The 21,270-nt window shown below is 42.3% G+C and overlaps 1 protein-coding gene across 2 annotated transcripts in view; it reads right to left on the reverse strand.

The window, feature by feature from the left end:
• Window positions 1-2,300: 2,300 nt before the first annotated feature.
• Window positions 2,301-21,270, reverse strand: part of LOC134347155 (splicing regulatory glutamine/lysine-rich protein 1-like) — an 82,666-nt gene continuing 63,696 nt past the window's right edge. For both annotated transcript variants that reach the window (XM_063049364.1, XM_063049363.1), the window contains exons 9-12: window positions 13,794-13,934; window positions 13,127-13,510; window positions 10,632-11,508; window positions 2,301-2,925 (exon numbers count right to left, since the gene is read on the reverse strand). In XM_063049364.1, the coding sequence (XP_062905434.1) occupies window positions 2,659-2,925; window positions 10,632-11,508; window positions 13,127-13,510; window positions 13,794-13,934 (1,669 nt within the window). In that variant the 3' untranslated portion in view covers window positions 2,301-2,658. The remainder of the gene's footprint in view (window positions 2,926-10,631; window positions 11,509-13,126; window positions 13,511-13,793; window positions 13,935-21,270) is intronic.

Here is a 21,270-nt window from a genome sequence, read left to right on the forward strand (position 1 = left end):
TAGTGGTGGGGTCCTGTTGAAGGTGGCGGAAGTTGCGGAGGATAATGTGCTGGATCCAGAGGCTGGTGGGGTGGTAGGTGAGGACAAGGGGAACTCTGTCCCTGTTGTGGTGACGGGAGGAAGGGGTGAGGGCCGAAGTGCTAGAAATGGATGCCCTCACCTGCATCTCCTCCACTGTATGTTTAAATTGTGTTTAAAATCATATGAAAGAAATGCTTTGCTTTTTTGTCAAATTTCCTTTCCTGCTGGCAAGATATTTTCTAAATCAATACATCAATACAATTAAAAAATAAGGACACTGCCTTGAAGTCATCAAGACATAAACAATGAAATAATTGTCTTATATTAACAGTTTAACTATGTTTATTAATTCTTGAACAATTAAAAAGGAACAGTTGTAACAAATAATCACATTATTAATATGTGATTATTTGTAAATGGGTATCACATAACAATCTCATAGTGCTACAAAGATGACTCCAGTCACATTTGTGAAACAGATTGTGATCAGCAAGGATCAATTTACAAGTTTTGTATCATGAGTGGTTCTTTCTGTATAATAAATTTTAATAGAAAATTGCACTTCACAGTTGAACACAACATACAAAGAGAATCTTTGCAGACTTTCACCGTCTTACAAATGCTAAATATTACAAAATGTCAGTAAACATTCTATATATACTGCACTGTAACACATAGCATCTTCCAAAATGTAAGCAGTACAGGCCTGAAGCTTATTTTTCAGATGTGAACCTCTATTTTAAGAAATCTGATACTTTTGTTATTAATTCAGCGAACTACGAAATGATGAATCGTTATTTTGTAAAATTGATGAAATGAGCATTGACACAATAGATAGATGCTAATTTTAACAAAACTAAATTTGGAGTTGTGGCAAACTTTGTATCATATTACAGCATAGTATATCCAGTACAGTATTTGGAACTGAAAGATGGTTCATGTCTTCACAAAGAAGGGTGCTTTCTCCAAAACATTCAACAATAGTTTAGACTTCGGAATAAGCAAACTATGACCTTTAAAAAAACATCTGCTTGACTTTAACTGGGTCACAAAGAAGAGAAATTAATATAGCTTAACTTTTTTTTCTATTATTTAGGTCAAAACAATCATTGGCATAGAAAATAATAAAATAGAAATGAGCAATAATGTTGGAAAAGTGTTCCATTATCTACTTATAAATATTCACCATTTTGTTACAGTATCTTAGCCCACAAAAATCAAGAGCTGAGGTAATTCCTTTTTGCCATATACTGTGGCGGTTTCTTAGAAAGGATAAAATGAATAATACAGTATGATACACTGTACTCTTATTCTATGCTAAAATATTCTATCATTCTACACTATGAATTACAGTAGAAATGAATGATAGAATATTTTATGCCTCTGGATTCCTTGTTCAGTTTACTTCTGTTTTCTGAAGTTAGCATCTCATTAAAGAACAAAGTTCAATGGCTATTAAGAATCTATCGTAAGCAGTATAACCAAACCTTAATTAAAATTTGCATTTTCACAACGCATGTAAGGGCCTAGAGGGTATTTAAAATCAGAGTCCCTAGTTGCTAATTCCTTTTCTTGCCAATGCACTTGCCGATCCCAAATCAAATTTAAATCAATCTGGTCGCTGAACATGGGAACTTCCTGACTGGCATGATTCTGCAACAGTTTTGGTAATTTAGGTAACATTGGGTAATGCTTAGCTAACACTTATGCCATTACTACCACTCTATCTACCAACCTTCACATGTCCAGTTTTGCTAAGGTTGTGAACTCATTAGCGTTTATCGAGAATCAGCGATGTACTAGTAAGAGGCAAAAGATTCATGGAAAGTGACCCCAGTTTATAGCATTCAGTAACGAAAATAATTTGTTGAAACACTCAACATTAATTCATGAATTCCATAAACTGCAAATAAATTAGTACTATTCTCTTCAATCCCAATCAGAGCCAGTATACTGATCTAACACTAATAATCAGAAAACTAAACTGGACACATTCAATTGTGATACTAGCACTGGTTCCACATAACATCATTGCCTACCATGTTATAAACTTACACTATCTTGAATGCATTTCCCTACAAAGCTTCGTTTAATATTTTCTCCAAATCTAAAAGTACATATAGAAGAATGCTGAGATTGGATTTGTCAATGTTATTTAACATGCGGTCAACATGTCCCTTATTCTGTCCTGTGTATCATTTTTCTTGATACTTTGGCAAACTGCCAAATCTAAGCTCCAAGGAGTGAAAAAATTCCAGATGATGAAATTGTTCATAAAATAATTAGTGAGAGTATAATACTATTCCCTCTGCTCATTAACAATACTAGCAAAATAATATACGTACATCTTACAGATTTAACAAAATTTTGTGAAGGCAAATATGGGTATAATGTAAGCTTAAAAAAGTAATACATATATTTACAGTTCCTTCATGACAAAGATACTACTTTGTCATTTTTAATCTGAGTGACACTACTTACAGATCTACCCATTCTATGCTTGCAAGTTCATGAACTGACAAGGCATAATTTTAAAAAACAGTTTCTTTTTGTTCTAAATTTCTGAAGATTGAATAAGTACCTGGACACATCATAGATGTCACACAGATATGTAACCATTCTAGAAAGACCTAGTTGTTAAAGACAATCTTCTTCAATCACCGAAGCAGACTTGTTCTGCATATCATTTAAGTCCATGAACTGTGTGTCTGTTTTCCCCCCGTTTTCCTCTTCAACGTTAACTAATAGAATATTCTCAGACTTTTGTGTTTCTTCTGTGTTCAACTGAATCAGGCTGTGATTACCATTTTCTTGAATGTTAACTAAGACATTATTTTTGGGTCCTGCAATTTCTTTGCTTTTGTCACTATTAAAGCCATCTTCATTAACAAACTCTTCTCCCACCTGTAAAATATGAATAACCCATAAGAAACCACAAAAAAAATCAAAATAAGTTTGAGTACATTATTACAACAACATTAGACTTAAGAGACAACTCATTTTAAGGAAAATGACTAGACATAGGATTAATGAGACACATGCAACACAATCTGCTATCCTTACTGAACTGAGTACTTCACCATTTACATGTGCCATAAACTAGTCAGCTCCATAGATACTTCTCCCCAAAAGCCTCTTCCTACAAAATAATCAGCCCAAAATGTCGACCGTATCCTTTTCCATAGATGCTACCTGGCCTACTGAGGTTCTCCAGCATTTTGCATGTGTTGCTATTACTTAATGTTACCTTTTTTAAAAAAAATACAAAAAATTGTTGCCATTACAGAGTCTTAGATGGCTCAGGTGCAGGAATGGTTACTTCGAGTGCCAGGCTTTAGATGTTTCAGAAAGGGCAGGGAGGGAGGCAAAAGAGGTGGGGGCATGGCACTGTTGATCAGGGATAGTGTCACAGATGTAGAAAAGGAGGAAGACACGGAGGGATTGTCTACAGAGTCTCTGTGGGTGGAAATTAGGAACAGGAAGGGGTCAATAACTCTACTGGGTGTTTTTTTTTTATGTAGACCACCCAATAGTAACAGGGACATTGAGGAGTACATAGGGAGACAGATTCTGGAAAGGTAATAATAACAGGGTTGTTGTGGCAGGAGATTTTAATTTCCCAAATATCGATTGGAATGTCCCTAGAGTGAGGGGTTTAGATGGGGTGGAGTTTGTTAGGTGTGTTCAAGAAGGTTTCTTGACACAATATATAGATAAGCCTACAAGATGAGAGGCTGTACATGATCTGGTATTGGGAAATGAACCTGGTCAGGTATCAGATCTCTCAGTGGGAGAGCATTTTGGAGATAGTGATCACAGTCTACCTCTTTTACCATAGCATTGGAGAAGGATAGGAACAGACAAGTTAGAAAAGCGTTTAATTGGAGTAAGGGGAAATATGAGACTATCAGGCAGGAACTTGGAAGCATAAATTGGAAACAGATGTACTCAGCCAAATCTACGGAAGAAATATGGCAAATGTTCAGGGGATATTTGCGTGGAGTTCGCCATAGGTAGATTCCAATGAGACAAGGAAAGGATGGTAGGGTACAGAAGCATGGTGTACAAAGGCTGCTGTAAATCTAGTCAAGAATAAAAGAAGAGCTTACAAAAGGTTCAAAAAGCTAGGTAATGATAGAGAGCTATAAGATTATAAGGCTAGCTGGAAGGAGCTTAAGAAAGAAATTAGGAGAGAGAGGGGGCCATGAGAAGGCCTTGGCAGACAGGATTAAGGAAAACCCCAAGGCATTCTACAAGTCTGTGAAGAGCAAGAGGATAAGACATGAGAGAATAAGACCAATCAACAGCAACAATGGAAAAGTGTGTATTGAACCGGAGGAGATAGCAGAGATACTTAATGAGTACTTTGCTTCAATATTCACTACGGAAAAGGATCTTGGCGATTGTAGGGATGACTTACAGCAGACTGAAAAGCTTGAGCATGTAGATATTAAGGAAGAGGATGTGCTGGAGATTTTGGAAAGCATCAAGTTGGATAAGTCACCAGGACTGGACAAGATATTACCCCAGGCTACTGTGGGAGGCGAGAGAGGAGACTGCTGAGCCTCTGGCGATGATCTTTACATCATCAATGGGGACAGGAAAGGTTCTGGAGGATTGGAGGGATGTGGATGTTGTTCCTTTATTTAAGAAAGGGAGTTGAGATAGCCCAGGAAATTATAGACCAGTGAGTCTTACTTCAGTGGTTGGTAAGTTGATGGGGAAGATCTTGAGAGGCAGGATTTATGAACATCTGGAGAGGCATAATATGATTAGGACTAGACAGCATGGCTTTGTGAAAGGCAGGTCGTGCCTTACGAGCCTGATTGAATTTTTTAAGGATGTGACTAAACACATTGATGATGGTAGAGCAGATGTAGTTTATATGGATTTCAGCAAGGCATTTGATAAGGTACCCCATGTAAGGCTTATTGAGAAAGTAAGGAGGCATGGGAACCAAGGGGAAATTGCTTTGTGGAGTCAGAAGTGGCTTTTCCACAGAAGGCAAAGAGTGGTTGTAGACAGGTCATATTCTGCATGGAGGTCGGTCATCAGTTGTGTGCCTCAGGGATCTGTTCTGGGACCCCTACTCCTCGTCATTTTTATAAATGACCTGGATGAAGATGTGGAGGGATGGGTTAGTAAATTTGCTGACACAAAGGTTGGGGGTGTTGTGGATAGTGTGGAGGGCAGTCAGAGGTTACAGTGGGACATTGATAGGGATGCAAAAATGGGCTGAGAAGTGGCAAATGGAGTTCAACACAGATAAGTGTGAGATGTTTCATTTTGGTAGGTCAAATATGATGGCAGAATATACAAACGTTTGTATTATTAATGGTAACACTCGGCAGTGTGGAGGATCAGAGGGATCTTGGGGTCCGAGTCCATAGGACACTCAAAGCTGTTGCGCAAGTTGACTCTGTGGTTAAGAAGGCATATGGTGCATTGGCATTCATCGATCACAGGATTGAGTTTAGGAGCCGAGAGGTAATGTTGCAGCTATACAGGACCCTATGGGCACATGGCCAAGTGGTTAAGGCATTGGACTGGCGACCTGAAACATAGAAAAGAGGTGCAGGAGTAGGCCATTCGGCCCTTCGAGCCTGCACCACCATTCAGTATGATCATGGCTGATCATCCAACTCAGAACCCTGTACCAGCCTTCCCTCCATACCCCCGATCCCTTTAGCCACAAGGGCCATATCTAACTCCCTCTTAAATATAGCCAATGAACTGGTCTCAACTGTTTCCTGTGGCAGAGAATTCCACAGATTCACCACTCTCTGTGTGAAGAAGTTTTGCCTAATCTCAGTCCTAAAAGGCTTCCCCTTTATCCTCAAACTGTGACCCCTCGTTCTGGACTTCCCCAACATCGGGAACAATCTTCCTGCATCTAGCCTGTCCAATCCCTTTAGGATTTTATACGTTTCAATCAGATCCCCCCTCAATCTTCTAAATTCCAACGAGTATAAGCCTAGTTCATCCAGTCTTTCATCATATGAAAGTCCTGCCATCCCAGGAATCAATCTGGTGAACCTTCTTTGTACTCCCTCTATGGCAAGGATGTCTTTCCTCAGATTAGGGGACCAAAACTGCACACAATACTCCAGGTGTGGTCTCACCAAGCCCTTGTACAACTGCAGTAGTACCTCCCTGCTCCTGTACTCGAATCCTCTTGCTATAAATGCCAGCATACCATTCGCCTTTTTCACCGCCTGCTGTACCTGCATGCCCACTTTCAATGACTGGTGTATAATGACACCCAGGTCTCGTTGCACCTCCCCTTTTCCTAATCGGCCACCATTCAGATAATAATCTGTTTTCCTGTTTTTGCCACCAAAGTGGATAACTTCACACTTATCCACATTAAATTGCATCTGCCATGAATTTGCCCACTCACTTAACCTATCCAAGTCACCCTGCATCGTCTTAGCATCCTCCTCACAGCTAACACTGCCGCCCAGCTTCGTGTCATCCGCAAACTTGGAGATGCTGCATTTAATTCCCTCATCCAAGTCATTAATATATAAACAACTGGGGTCCCAGCACTGAGCCTTGCGGTACCCCACTAGTCACTGCCTGCCATTCTGAAAAGGTCCCGTTTATTCCCACTCTTTGCTTCCTGTCTGCCAACCAATTCTCTATCCACATCAATACCTTACCCCCAATACCGTGTGCTTTAAGTTTGCACACTAATCTCCTGTGTGGGACCTTGTCAAAAGCCTTTTGAAAATCCAAATATATCACATCCACTGGTTCTCCCCTATCCACTCTACTAGTTACACCCTCAAAAAATTCTATGAGATTCGTGAGACATGATTTTCCTTTCACAAATCCATGCTGACTTTGTCCGATGATTTCACCACTTTCCAAATGTGCTGTTATCACATCTTTGATAACTGACTCTAGCAGTTTCCCCACCACCGATGTTAGGCTAACCGGTCTATAATTCCCCAGTTCCTCTCTCCCTCCTTTTTTAAAAAGTGGGGTTACATTAGCCACCCTCCGATCCTCAGGAACTAGTCCAGAATCTAAAGAGTTTTGTAAAATTATTACTAATGCATCCACTATTTCTTGGGCTACTTCCTTAAGCACTCTGGGATGCAGACCATCTGGCTCTGGGGATTTATCCGCCTTTAATCCCTTCAATTTACCTAACACCACTTCCCTACTAACATGTGTTTCCCTCAGTTCCTCCATCTCACTGGACCCTCTGTCCTCTACTATTTCCAGAAGATTATTTATGTCCTCCTTAGTGAAGAGAGAACCAAAGTAATTATTCAATTAGTCTGCCATGTCCTTGCTCCCCATAATCAATTCACCTGTTTCTGTCTGTAGGGGACTTACATTTGTCTTAACCAATCTTTTTCTTTTCACATATCTATAAAAGCTTTTACAGTCAGTTTTTATGTTCCCTGCCAGTTTTCCCTCATAATCTTTTTTCCCCTTTCTAATTAAGCCCTTTGTCCTCCTCTGCTGAACTCTGAATTTCTCCCAGTCCTCAGGTGAGCCACTTTTTCTGGCTAATTTGTATGCTTCTTCTTTGGAATTGATACTATCCCTAATTTCCCTTGTCAGCCACGGGTGCACTACCTTCCTTGATTTATTCTTTTGCCAAACTGGGATGAACAATTGTTGTAGTTCATCCATGCGATCTTTAAATGCTTGCCATTGCATATCCACCGTCAACCCTTTAAGTGTCATTTGCCAGTCTATCTTAGCTAATTCATGTCCCTACCTACAAAGTTACCCCTTTAAGTTCAGAACCTTTGTTTCTGAATTAACTATGTCACTCTCCATCTTAATGAAGAATTCCACCATATTATGGTCACTCTTACCCAAAGGGCCTCTCACGACAAGATTGCTAATTAACCCTTCCTCATTGCTCAATATCCACTCTAGAATAGCCTGCTCTCTGGTTGGTTCCTCGACATGTTGGTTCACAAAACCATACCGCATACATTCCAAGAAATCCTCTTCCTCAGTACCCTTACCAATTTGGTTCACCCAATCTATATGTAGATTGCAGTCACCCATTATAACTGCTGTTCCTTTACTGCACACATTTCTAATTTCCTGTTTAATACCATCCCCAACCTCACTACTACTGTTAGGTGGCCTGTACACAACTCCCACCACCGTTTTCTGCCCCTTAGTGTTATGCAGCTCTACCCATATCGATTCCACATCCTCCCGGTTTATGTCCTTCCTTTCTATTGCGTTAATCTCCTCTCTAACCAGCAACGCCACCCCACCTCCTTTTCTTTCATGTCTATCCCTCTTGAATATTGAATATCCCTGAATGTTGAGCTCCCATCCTTGGTCACCCTGGAGCCATATCTCTGTGATCCCAACTATATCATCTTCACTAATAACAATCTGCACTTTTAATTCATCCACCTTGTTACGAATGCTCCTTGCATTGACACACAAAGCCTTCAGGCACGCTTTTACAACTCTCTTAGCCCTTATACAATTATGTTGAAAAGTGGCCCTTTTTGATGCTTGCCCTGGATTTGTCGGCCTACCACTTTTACTTTTCACCTTACTACTTTTTGCTTCTACCCTCATTTTACACCCCTCTGTCTCTGTGCACTGGTTCCCATCCCCCTGTTGTGAACTAACCTCCTCTCGCCTAGCCTCTTTAATTTGATTCCCACCCCCAACCATTGGTTGTGAGTTCGAGCTCCAGCCAAGGCAGCGTGTTGTGTCCTTGAGCAAGGCACTTAATCACACATTGCTCTGCAACGACACTGGTGCCAAGCTGTATGGGTCATAATGCCCTTCCCTTGGACAACCTTGGTGTCGTGGACAGGGGAGACTTGCAGCATGGGCAACTGCTGGTCTTCCATACAACCTTGCCCAGGCCTGCGCCCTGGAGAGTGAAGACTTTCCAGGCGCAGATCCATGGTGTCACAAGACTAACGGATGCCTTTATACAGGACCCTACTTGGTCAGACCCCACTTGGAGTACCGTGCTCAGTTCTGGTCGCCTCACTGCAAGAAGGATATGGAAAGGGTGCAGAGGAGATTTACAAGGATGTTGCCTGGATTGGGGAGCATGCCTTATGAGAACAGGTTGAGTGAACTCGGCCTTTTCTCCTTGGAGCGACGGACGATGAGAGATGACCTGATAGAGGTGTATAATATGAGAGAGGCATTGATCGTGTGGATAGTCAAGAGGCTTTTTCCCAGGGCTGAAATGGCTAGCACGAGAGGGCACAGTTTTAAGGTGCTTGGAAACAGGTACAGAGGAGATGTCAGGGGTAAGTTTTTTTTAAAAACGCAGAGTGCTGAGTACGTGGAATAGGCTGCCGGCAACTGTGGTGGAGGCAGATACAATAGGGTCTTTTAAGAGACTCCTGGACAGGTATATGGAGCTCAGAAAAATAGGTGGCTATGGGTAACCCTAGGTAATTTCTCAGGTAAGGACATGTTCAGCACAGCTTGTGGGCTGAAGGGCCTGAATTGTGCTGTAGGTTTTCTATGTTTCTAAATTCTCAGTAACATTTGATTTTTTTGAAAAACGAATGTTTGAAAATCTAAAAATTGCTCTTTTCTACTGACACACTAATGCAGAAAACAAAAAATAAACATCTAAAACAAAATCTGTATTAAAAAAACTTAGGGTGCCTAAGATTTTTGCTCAGTGAAAGGGAAGCACATTTATTTGTTAATGTCTTGATTTTTTTCTTGAACATTAGTGAATAAAAACAAAAACAATTTTTCTATTTACAGTACTGTGCAAAAGTCTTATGCACATATATTTAACTAGGGTGCCTTAGACTTTTGCACAGTACTGTAAATAGAAAAATTGTTTTTGTTTTTATACAACATAGAGCGGAGAGCAAATTTGCAAATCTGGCAGCAGCGAAGGAGTTGGGAATGGCGAGGGTAGAGCCCCTCAGGAGAGCGTGGGTCAGCCGTCAGAGAAGGAGTGCCAGCTACACACTCAGCCTTGAGACATTCGGCAAGATCATTTGTTTCTGAACAACTGGTTTATTGATCATTACAAAATGTCTCTCTGGTGTTTCCTACTCTCTCCCTTCTCCCTATTCCCAACCATGATTCCCCTCACGCCCCTTCCCACACCCAGACCAAAATAGAGACCCATATCAGAATCAGGTTGATACTCATATGCCAAGATTTTTTTTGCAACAGCAGTACTGTGCAATACATAAGATTACTACAGTACTGTACAAGTTTTAGGCACCCGAGCTGTATGTACTGTATGTTTCGAAGACTTTTGCACAGCACTGTACATCTGCTTTGACCCCTTATGACTTGTGAATTCTTTTTAAAGGCCGTTACTTTGTACCTCCATTATTTATGACAGGATATAGACACAGTAAGCAAACATAGTCAAACCGGCTAACCCTGTTACACGAGGTGATCACGAATAAGTTGAAGTTTACACTGTGTGTACGTGTGTAACTATCGACCGCTCCTCACATGTCTACCAAAAGTACCCTCTCCTTAGTTCAAAGTTTTATTTGAAATTAAATTGTGGAATAATACAATCAATTGTTTGCTATGAACCCAAACATAAACTCTATGCACTGCACCAAATTAATTCACTGACACAAAGTTGCCAGTTCATTAAACCTCACCTTGATATCACTTGTATCCAGCTTGACTTTGAAGTCTTGTTCTTTATCCTTTTGTTCTTTCTCCTCCATATCCTTCTCCTCTGTTTTATCTTTCTCCTCTTCTTTCTCCATCTCCTTGTCCTCTTCCTTTGCTTTGTCTATCTCCTCTTCTTTCTCCTTCTCATTCTTTGCTTCCTTTGCCTTGTCTTTGTCCTCACTCTTCTCTTCCTTTGACTTATCTTTCTTCTCGTCCTTCCCCTTTGCTTTGTCTTTATCTTCGGTATCACTCACCTCATTTTTCTGCTCTTCTTTCTCCTCCTTTGCCTTATCCTCCCTCTCCTTACTTTTCTCTATCTCATCATTCCTCTCATCTTTCTCCTCCTTCACATCCATCCCCTCATCCTTCTCTGCCAATGCTTCATCTTTCTCCATGCCTTTCTCTTCCTTAAGTGCATCTTTTCCCTCATCTTTCTCCTCCTTCAGTGTATCTTTCCCCTGATCTTTGTCTTCCTTCATCTTGTCTTTCTCCTTGCCTTTCACCTTTTCCTTGTCTTTCTCCTTTTCCCTCTCCCTATCTTTCCCTTTCTCCCTCTCCTTGTCTTTGTCCTTCTCCCTCTCCTTGTCTTTGTCCTTTTCCCTCTCCTTGTCTTTGTCCTTTTCCCTCTCCTTGTCTTTGTCCTTTTCCCTCTCCTTGTCTTTGTCCTTCTCCCTCTCCTTGTCTTTGTCCTTCTCCCTCTCCTTGTCTTTGTCCTTCTCCCTCTCCTTATCTTTCTTCTTCTTTGAGGTGGAATGATCACGTTTATTTTTGTCTGTATTTTGACTATTTGAATTTTCTCTGTTCTCAGCTCCATCTTTGCTCTGTTCTCTGTCTTTGTCTCTTCTTTTCTCTTTCCTATTCCTAAAAAAGAAGCACGTATTTTAAATATTAGAGAAATAACATGTTACGAATTGAAGATATCTGAAATAAAAGGAACAGTTACCTTTCAGGTGCCATTAATAGAACAAATTTAACTGCTGCAGAAGATCCACAACAAAAACACTTCTATGAGCAAATATTCAGATTTAAGATGACCATTTGATTGGTAGACTCACTAAAATTCTGCATGGTAAGAAAAATGAATTTTTGAAAGAAAAACTTAGCTTTATGATCTTCTGAAGAGAAGCCAGGGTGTCGGAAAAGAAGCATCATAGGACTCTCACAAAGAAACAAGACAAAGGGCAAGTGATGCAGATTTACTGAGATACCTGTTGCCTCTGACATTCAAGAGAATACTCATTCTCTTTTTCAAAAACTTGAAGGCATGGCCTTAAAATTAGAGGGGAAAGATTTAAAAGGGGCCTGAGATGTAACTTCTTCAGAGAGAAGGCATATATGGAATGAGTTGCCAGAGGAAGTAACTGAAGCACGTACAAGAACATTTGAAGGGTTTAGAGGGATATGGGACAAACGCAAGCAAAATATGACTAGCTTATTTAAGTAACTTAGTTGCCACAGATGAATTAGGTTGAAGAATGTGTATACTGTTCAGCTCTCTAACTCTGCTACAGAGGGTGCAAAGAGGCCCTGGTGAGCTACTTGTTTGTAAGCACAGAATGCCTGTGGTAGTGCACATGTGTGAGACAGAGAGAGGAGAGACAGACAGAAATATGGGAGGGGAGAAGAGGGGGAGAGGGAGGGGGAGGGGAAGAATGGGAGAGGGAGGGGAAGAGAAGGAAGCAGAGACAGAGACAGGCAGAGAGATGGGGAGCAGTGGTGGGGGGTGGGACAGAGGGGATGGATGGGGGCAGGTGGGGGAGAGGTGGTGAGGAGGAACTGGGGGACAGAGAGGCAGGGGGATAACAGCGAGACAGAGGACAGAGATACAGAGGAAATGTGTGTGAGAGAGAGAGAGAGAGGGAGAGAATATTATGCAAGATAAATAGGACTGGTAATGGTACAAGATTAAAAACAGACGGATCTAAGTCTGCAAATAGTAACGGTATCACTAATAAAATAAATGTAACATATTACGACAATGACTTCGAGAAAAATGTTCCTTGAGATACCTATTCAGTGAACTTTCTGGTAACCCTAGCAAAAGCCTGAGATTTCTCACTGCATTACATCATTCCTGCTGAGATGGGCTGAATTCTGAATGGCCATGAGAGTTTACCACTGCAAATCTCCAGGCATCCTCTTAATCAAAACATAAAGTTGTCCAAATGCAGACAGACTTTAATGCAGTTAAGTGATGCAAAGAATTTCAATAATAGAAGAAAGAAGACAAGGTAAAAGAACACAAGAAATATTGGGGGAGATATTTGAAGACGAAATGGAAAGCAAGATCTGACTGTCCAACTGAATGTGTTAAAATGTTGGACCATAGGAAAATTCCAGATTAGATGGCAGTGATGGCGTAGGTCTGCTTAGATGGCTCAACATAAAAAAAAACTAAATAAATACGTGTCTGTATTAAAAAGATCTAAAGTAAATTGCTCTTGCCCATATTATTATTCTTAGCAATTTAAATCATCACCTTCTTGGAGAAGGAGATTTGGAAAGCCTTCTTTTTGGTGTCCTCTGCCTTCTTTTTGGCGACCTGGACCTCCTCCTTGGTGACCTGGATCTTCTCCTTGGTGATCTGGATCTCCTCCTCGGCGATCTGGACCTTCTCCTTGGCGACCGGGACCTCCTTCTCGGCGACCGGGACCTCCTCCTCGGCGACCGGGACCTCCTCCTCGGCGACCGGGACCTCCTCCTCGGCGACCGGGATCTCCTCCTCGGCGACCGGGACCGCCTGCGTGGCGACCGGGACCGCCTGCGTGGTGACCGGGACTTTCTTTTTGGTGTCTTAGACCTCCTTTTAGGCGTCTTGGATCTTTTTCTTGATAAACTCCTGCTTTTCTTCCTATATTTTTCTCTGTAAGCGTAATTGTAATACTTTAAATAATCTTGTACTTTGAGCAGCCCCAACTTTTGGTATACATTTTATTTATTTTTATTTTATCCAATTTCAAAACTATCTACTCCAAAAAGTGGCCTGGACTATGAAGAGAGATCATGGCCATGCAAATTACATGGTTGGAGGAGTATATAAATTCTACTTTATTTTATTTTAAAACAGTCCATGAAATTTATGGTAGATCTAACAAAAATGTATGTTGTTAATAAAATGAAATACAACAAATTATTATATTTCACACCTGCTTGAACTTCGAGATCTTCTGCATGAGCTGTTTCTTCTTGGTGGAGTGCTGGAATTCTTTTCTTTCTTTTTCTCATTTTCCACATCTCCATCCTTGTTTTCTTCCTTCCCTTTATTATTTCCTTCTGGCTTCTTTTCCCTGTTATTGAGGACAAATCACAGTAAAATGTTAAGTTAAACAGGATTAATGCATACATCATTCCAAATATACTAACATCAAATTACTTTCAATTAATATCACTTTTGTTCGATACATTTTCCTAACTCGACATGATGGCACTGAAGTCAATGCTATTGCTTCACAGACCTGGGTTTCTTTCATCGTAACAATGGATGCTGTGTGTGTGGAATTACAAGTTTCCCTGTGTCCGTGTGCATTTCCACCACTTCCAACATATGTCCTGCTATGTTAATTGGTCATTGTGAATTATCCCTTAATGTAAAACTGGCAAGAGAATCAAAGGGATATTGATGGGCCATATAAGAGAGAATAAGTAGCACAGAAAAAGTGAAGAGGAATGGAACTGATTAGGTTTATTTGCCAAGAGCTGGAATGAATGAACCGCTTTGTAGTGCAATTTTTAAATATGGTATAATTTGGTCAAATTTCTTTTGTCCAAGCTTGCTGAGACTTACAAAGGTATAAAAATATTATTTGCTAAGTCTTTAGAAAAAAAACAATAGATTTTAATTGAAAGTATCATTAAAATAAACTACTGAAATAATATTCAATTACTATCTGAAATTATAGTATTTTAATCAATGGTTGAATTTTGCATAGAATGAATGTGACCGCTTAAGCCTTAATAGGTTTGCATCATAGTTGTGTCAGTCTGTTGATACATCTAAATGCACTTCACACAAAGAATTGGTATTAAATCATACTCGGATCATCAAGCGAGATTAACTTTGGATAGGGATTTGTAAAATAAAAAACGGCAAAGAAAATCATGCACCTTTCCAATTCATCATTGCAACAAGCTACGGGTACATCAATCACAGGATTAGTCTGATATCATAGAACACAGAAAACCTACAGCACAATACAGGCCCTTCGACCCACAAAGTTGTCCCAAACATGTCCCTACCTTAGAAATTACTAGGCTTACCTATAGCCCTCTATTTTACTAAGCTTCATGTACCTATCTAAATGTCTCTTAAAAGACCCGATCGTATCCACCTCCACAACCGTTGCCGGCAGCCCATTCCATGCACTTACCACTCTGAGTAAAAAAACTTACCCCTGACATCTCCTCTGTACCTACTCCCCAGCACCTTAAACCTGTGTCCTCTTGTGGCAACCACTTCAGCCCTGGGAAAAAGCCTCTGACTATCCACACAATCAGTGCTTCTCATCATCTTATACACCCCTATCGGGTCACCTCTCATCCTCCGTCGCTCCAAGGAGGAAAGGCCAAGTTCACTCAACCTATTCTCAAAAGGCATGCTCCCCAATCCAGGCAACATCCTTGTAAATCTCCTCTGCACCCTTTCTATGGCTTCCACATCATTCCTGTAGTGAGGTAACCAGAACTGAGGACAGTACTCCAAGTGGGGTCTGAGCAGGGTCCGAGACAGCTGCAACATTACCTCTCAGCTCCGAAATTCAATTCCACAATTGATGAAGGCCAATGCACCGTATGCCTTCTTAACCACAGAGTCAACCTGTGCAGCTGCTTTGAATGTCCTATGGACTCGGACCCCAAGATCCCTCTGATCCTCCACACTGCCAAGAGTCTTACCATTAATACTATATTCTGCCATCATATTTAACCTACCAAAATGAACCACTTCACACTTATCTGGGATGAACGCCATCTACCACCTCTCAGCCCAGTTTTGCATCCTATCAATGTCCCGCTGTAACCTCTGACAGCCCTCCACACTATCCACAACACCTCCAACCTTTCTGTCATCAGCAAACTTACTAACCCATCCCTCCACTTCCTCATCCAGGTCATTTATAAAAATCACAAAGAGCAAGGGTCCCAGAACAGACCCCTGAGGCAGACCACTGGTGACCGACCTCCATGCAGAATATGACCCTTCTACAACCACTCTTTGCCTTCTGTGGGCAAGCCAGTTCTGGATCCAGAAAGCAATGTCCCCTTGGATCCCATGCCTCCTTACTTTCTCAATAAGCCTTGCATGGGGTACCTTGTCAAATGCCTTGCTAAAATCCATATACACTACTACTCTATTGCTCTTCCTTCATCCATGTGTTTAGTTACATCTCAAAAAAAATTCAATCAGGCTCGTAAGGCACGACCTGCCCTTGACAAAGCCATGCTGACTACTCCTAATCATATTATACCTCTCCAAATGTTCATCAATCCTGCCTCTCAGGATCATCTCCATCAACTTACCAACCACTCAAGTACAACTCACTGGTCTGTAATTTCCTGGGCTATCTCTACTCCCTTTCTTGAATAAAGGAACAACATTCACAACCCTCCAATCCTCTGGAACCTCTCCTGTCCCACTGATGATGCAAAGATCATCGCTAGAGGCCTAGCAATCTCTTCCCTCGCCTCCCACAGTAGCCTGGGGTACATCTCTTCCAGTCCCAGCGACTTATCCAACCTGATGCTTTCCAAAAGCTCCAGCACATCCTCTTTCTTAATATCTACATGCTCAAGCTTTTCAGTCTGTTGGAAGTCATCACTACAATCACCAAGATCTTTTTCCACAGTGAATACCGAAGTAAAGTATTCATTAAGTACCTCTGCTATTTCCTCCGGTTCCATACACACTTTCCCACTGTCACACTTGATAGGTCCTATTCTTTCATGTCTTATCCTCTTGCTCTTCACATACTTGTAGAATGCCTTGGGGTTTACCTTAATCCTGCCTGCTAAGGCCTTCTCATGGCCCCTTCTGGCTCTCCTAATATCCCTCTTAAGCTATTAGCCTTATAATCTTCTAGATCTCTAACTTTACCTAGCTCTCTGATCCTTTTGTAAGCTTTTCTTTTCTTCTTCACTAGATTTATTACAGCCTTTGTAACCATGGTTCCTGTACCCTACCATAACTTCCCTATCTCATTGGAACATACCTACACAGAACTCCACACAAATATCCCGAGTATTTGCCACATTTCTTCTACACCTTTCCCTGAAAACATCTGTTTCCAATTTAAGCCTCCAATTTCCTGCCTGATAGCCTCATAATTCCCCTTACTCCAATTAAATGCTTTTCTAACTTGCCTGTTCCTACCTCCCTCCAATGCTATTGTAAAGGAGCCAGAATTATGATCACTATCTCTAAAATGCTCTTCCACTGAGAGATCTGACACCTGACCAGATTCATTTCCTAATAACAAATCAAGTACAGCCTCTCCTCTTGTAGGCTCATCTACATATTGTGTCAAGAAACCTTCCTGTACACACCTAACAAACTCCACCCCATCTAAACCCCTCGTTCTAGGGAGATGCCAATCAATATTTGGGAAATTAAAATCTCCCATCACGACAACTCTGTTACTATTACACCTTTCCAGGATCCGTTTCCCTATCTGCTCCTCGATATCCGTTACTATTGTGCAGCTTATAAAAAACACCCAGTAGAGTTATTGACTCCTACCTGTTCCTGACCTCCACCCACAGGGACTCCGTAGACAATCCCTCCATGGCATCCACCTTTTCTGCAGCCGTGACACTATCTCTGATCAACAGTGCCACGCCCCCACCTCTTTTGCCTCCCTCCCTGTCCTTCTTGAAACATCTAAAACCCAGCACTTGAAGTAACCATTCTTCTCCCTGAGCCATCCAAGTCTCTGTAATGGCCACCACATCATATCTCCAAGTTCTGATCCACGCTCTAAGCTCATCCGCTTTGTTCACAACACTCCTTGCGTTAAATAGACACATTTCAAAGCTTTGGTCTGAGCGCATCCCTTCTCTATCAACTGCCTATCCTCCCTCTTGCACTGCCTACAAGCTTACTCTATTTGTGAGCCAACCGCCTCTTCCCCAGTCTCTTCAGTTTGGTTCCCACCCCCCCAACAATTCTAGTTTAAACTCTCCCCAGTAGCCTTAGCAAACCTCCCCACCAGGATATTGGTCCCCCTGGGATTAAAGTGCAAACCGTCCTTTTTGTATAGGTCACACCTGCCCCAAAAGAGGTCCCAATGATCCAGAAATCTGAATCCCTGCCCCTGCTCCAATCCCTCAGCCACGCATTTATCCTCCATCTCATCCTATTCCTATACTCAATGTCATGTGGCACAAGCAGTAATCCCAAGATTACTACCATTGCGGTCCTACTTCTCAACTTCCTTCCTAACTCCCTGTAGTCTTTTTTTCAGGACTTCTTCCCTTTTCTTACCTATGTCATTGGTGCCAATATGTACCACGACCTCTGGCTGCTCTCCCTCCCACTGCAGGATATCTTGGATGCAATCCGAAACATCCTTCGAAGAAGGAAGTCTGAGAATTGGAGCGGGAGTGCGGAGGAAGCTATTTTTGAATTTTTTGGTTTTTTTTCCATCGGCGTTCAGAGAGGCGGGACTGCGCAGGCGTGACTTCGGGCGGTGAAATGCGGAAGATTTAAAAGGACAGAAATCCTACTTTGGGTTTAATTTGAAGAAGGAAGTCTGAGAATCGGAGCGGGAGTGCGGAGGAAGCCATTTTTGAATTTTTCAGTTCTTTTCCATCGGTGTTCAGAGAGGCCGGACTGCGCAGGCGTGTGACGTCGGGCAGTGAAGCGCGGAAGATTTAAAAGGAACAGAGCCTCATATAGCGGGCAGCAGAGTGAGCTGGGAGCAGAGTGAAGGCTTAAGGGCTTCGGCTCAACAGGCTTAGGCGGAAACGGGCGAGGCGAGGAAGGTTTGGTATTCACTTTTTGTTGTTATTTGAGGAGAGGGGCAGTCTGAGTGTGAGGGCAGTTTGTTATTCTTGGTGCTGGATGTGGGAGACCCTGGAGTCTCCAAGCCTCCCGGACGTCCACATCTGCGCCAGGTGCACCGAGATGCAGCTCCTAAGGGACTGCGTTAGGGAACTGGAGCTGCAGCTCGATTACCTTCGTCTGGTCAGGGAGAGTGAGGAGTTGATAGAGAGGAGTTACAGGCAGGTGGTCACACCGGGGCCACGGGAGGCAGACAAGTGGGTCATGGTTAAGAGGGGGAAGGGGAAGAGTCAGGTAATAGAGAGTACCCTGGTGGCTGTGCCCCTTGACAATAGGTACTCCTGTTTGAGTACTGTTGGGGGGGGGGGGGGGGAGACAGCTTACCTGGGGGAAGCGACAGTGGCCGTGCCTCCGGCACAGAGCCCGGCCCTGTAGCTCAGAAGGGTAGGGAAAGGAAGAGGAGGGCAGATGTAATAGGGGACTCAATAGCAAGGGGGTCAGATGGGCGATTCTGTGGACACAGTCCAGAGACCCGGATGGTAGTTTGCCTCCCTAGTGGCAGGGTCCAGGATATTTCAGATCATGTCCAAGATATCCTGAAGTGGGAGGGTGAATTAGCTAAGATAGACTGGCAAATGACACTTAAAGAGTTGACGGTGGATATGCAATGGCAAGCATTTAAAGATCGCATGGATGAACTACAACAATCATTCATCCCAGTTTGGCAAAAGAATAAATCAAGGAAGGTAGTGCACCCATGGCTGACAAGGGAAATTAGGGATAGTATCAATTCCAAAGAAGAAGCATACAAATTAGCCAGAAAAAGTGGCTCACCTGAGGACTGGGAGAAATTCAGAGTCCAGCAGAGGAGGACAAAGGGCTTAATTAGGAACGGGAAAAAAGGTTATGAGAGAAAACTGGAATGGAACATAAAAACTGACTGTAAAAGCTTTTATAGATATGTGAAAAGAAAAAGATTCGTTAAGACAAATGTAGGTCCCCTACAGACAGGTGAATTGATTATGGGGAGCAAGGACATGGCAGACCAATTGAATAACTACTTTGGTTCTGTCTTCACTAAGGAGGACATAAATAATCTTCTGGAAATAGTAGTGGACAGAGGGTCCAGTAAGATGGAGGAACTGAGCGAAATACATGTTAGTAGGGAAGTGGTGTTAGGTAAATTGAAGGGATTAAAGGCAGATAAATCCCCAGGGCCAGATGGTCTGCATCCCAGAGTGCTTAAGGAAGTAGCCCAAGAAATAGTGGATGCATTAGTGATAATTTTTCAAAACTCTTTAGATTCTGAACTAGTCCCTGAGGATTGGAGGGTGGCTAATGTAAACCCACTTTTTACAAAAGGAGGGAGAGAGAAACCGGAGAATTATAGACCGGTTAGCCTAACATTGGTGGTGGAGGGAAAAGCTTGAGACAGTTATCAAAGATGTGATAACAGCACATTTGGAAAGCGGTGAAATCGTCGGACAAAGCATGGATTTGTGAAAGGAAAATCATGTCTGACAAATCTCAATAGAAGTTTTTGAGGATGTAACTAGTAGAGTGGATAGGGGAGAACCAGTGGATGTGGTATATTTGGATTTTCAAAAGGCTTTTGACAAGGTCCCACACAGGAGATTAGTGTGCAAACTTAAAACACACGGTATTGGGGGTAAGGTATTGATGTGGATAGAGAATTGGTTGGCAGACAGGAAGCAAAGAGTGGGAATAAATGGGACCTTTTCAGAATGGCAGGCAGTGACTAGCGGGGTACCGCAAGGCTCAGTGCTGGGACCCCAGTTGTTTACAATATATATTAATGACTTAGATGAGGGAATTAAATGCAGCATCCCCAAGTTGCGGATGACACGAAGCTGGGCGGCAGTGTTAGCTGTGAGGAGGATGCTAAGAGGATGCAGGGTGACTTGGGTAGGTTAGGTGAGTGGGCAAATTCATGGCAGATGCAACTTAATGTGGATAAATGTGAGGTTATCCATTTTGGCGGCAAAAACAGGAAAACAGATTATTATCTGAATGGTGGCCGATTAGGAAAAGGGGAGGTGCAACCTGACCTGGGTGTCATTATACACCAGTCATTGAAAGTGGGCATGCAGGTACAGCAGGCAGTGAAAAAGGCAAATGGTATGTTGGCATTTATAGTAAGAGGATTCGAGTACAGGAGCAGGGAGGTACTACTGCAGTTGTACAAGGCCTTGGTGAGACCACACCTGGAGTATTGTGTGCAGTTTTGGTCCCCTAATCTGAGGAAAGACATCCTTGCCATAGAGGGAGTACAAAGAAGGTTCACCAGATTGATTCCTGGGATGGCAGGACTTTCATATGATGAAACACTGGATCAACTAGGCTTATACTCGTTGGAATTTAGAAGATTGAGGGGGGATCTTATTGAAACGTATAAAATCCTAAAGGGATTGGACAAGCTAGATGCAGGAAGATTGTTCCTGATGTTGGGGAAGTCTTTTCTGCGCGCGGGATTTTCCCCCTGCTGGTGAAGATGGCCTGGCGCCCTTTTTGCTGCCGGCCCTCTGCCTGCGCGCGCTGTTTCGTGAGCCGGTTCGTGGGTGCCAGAAAGTGGGTCGCCACAGGATCACAGTTTGAGGATAAAGGGGAAG

The sequence above is a fragment of the Mobula hypostoma genome, chromosome 5 (assembly GCF_963921235.1).
Source record: "Mobula hypostoma chromosome 5, sMobHyp1.1, whole genome shotgun sequence".
Classification (NCBI taxonomy): Eukaryota; Metazoa; Chordata; class Chondrichthyes; order Myliobatiformes; family Myliobatidae; genus Mobula; species Mobula hypostoma.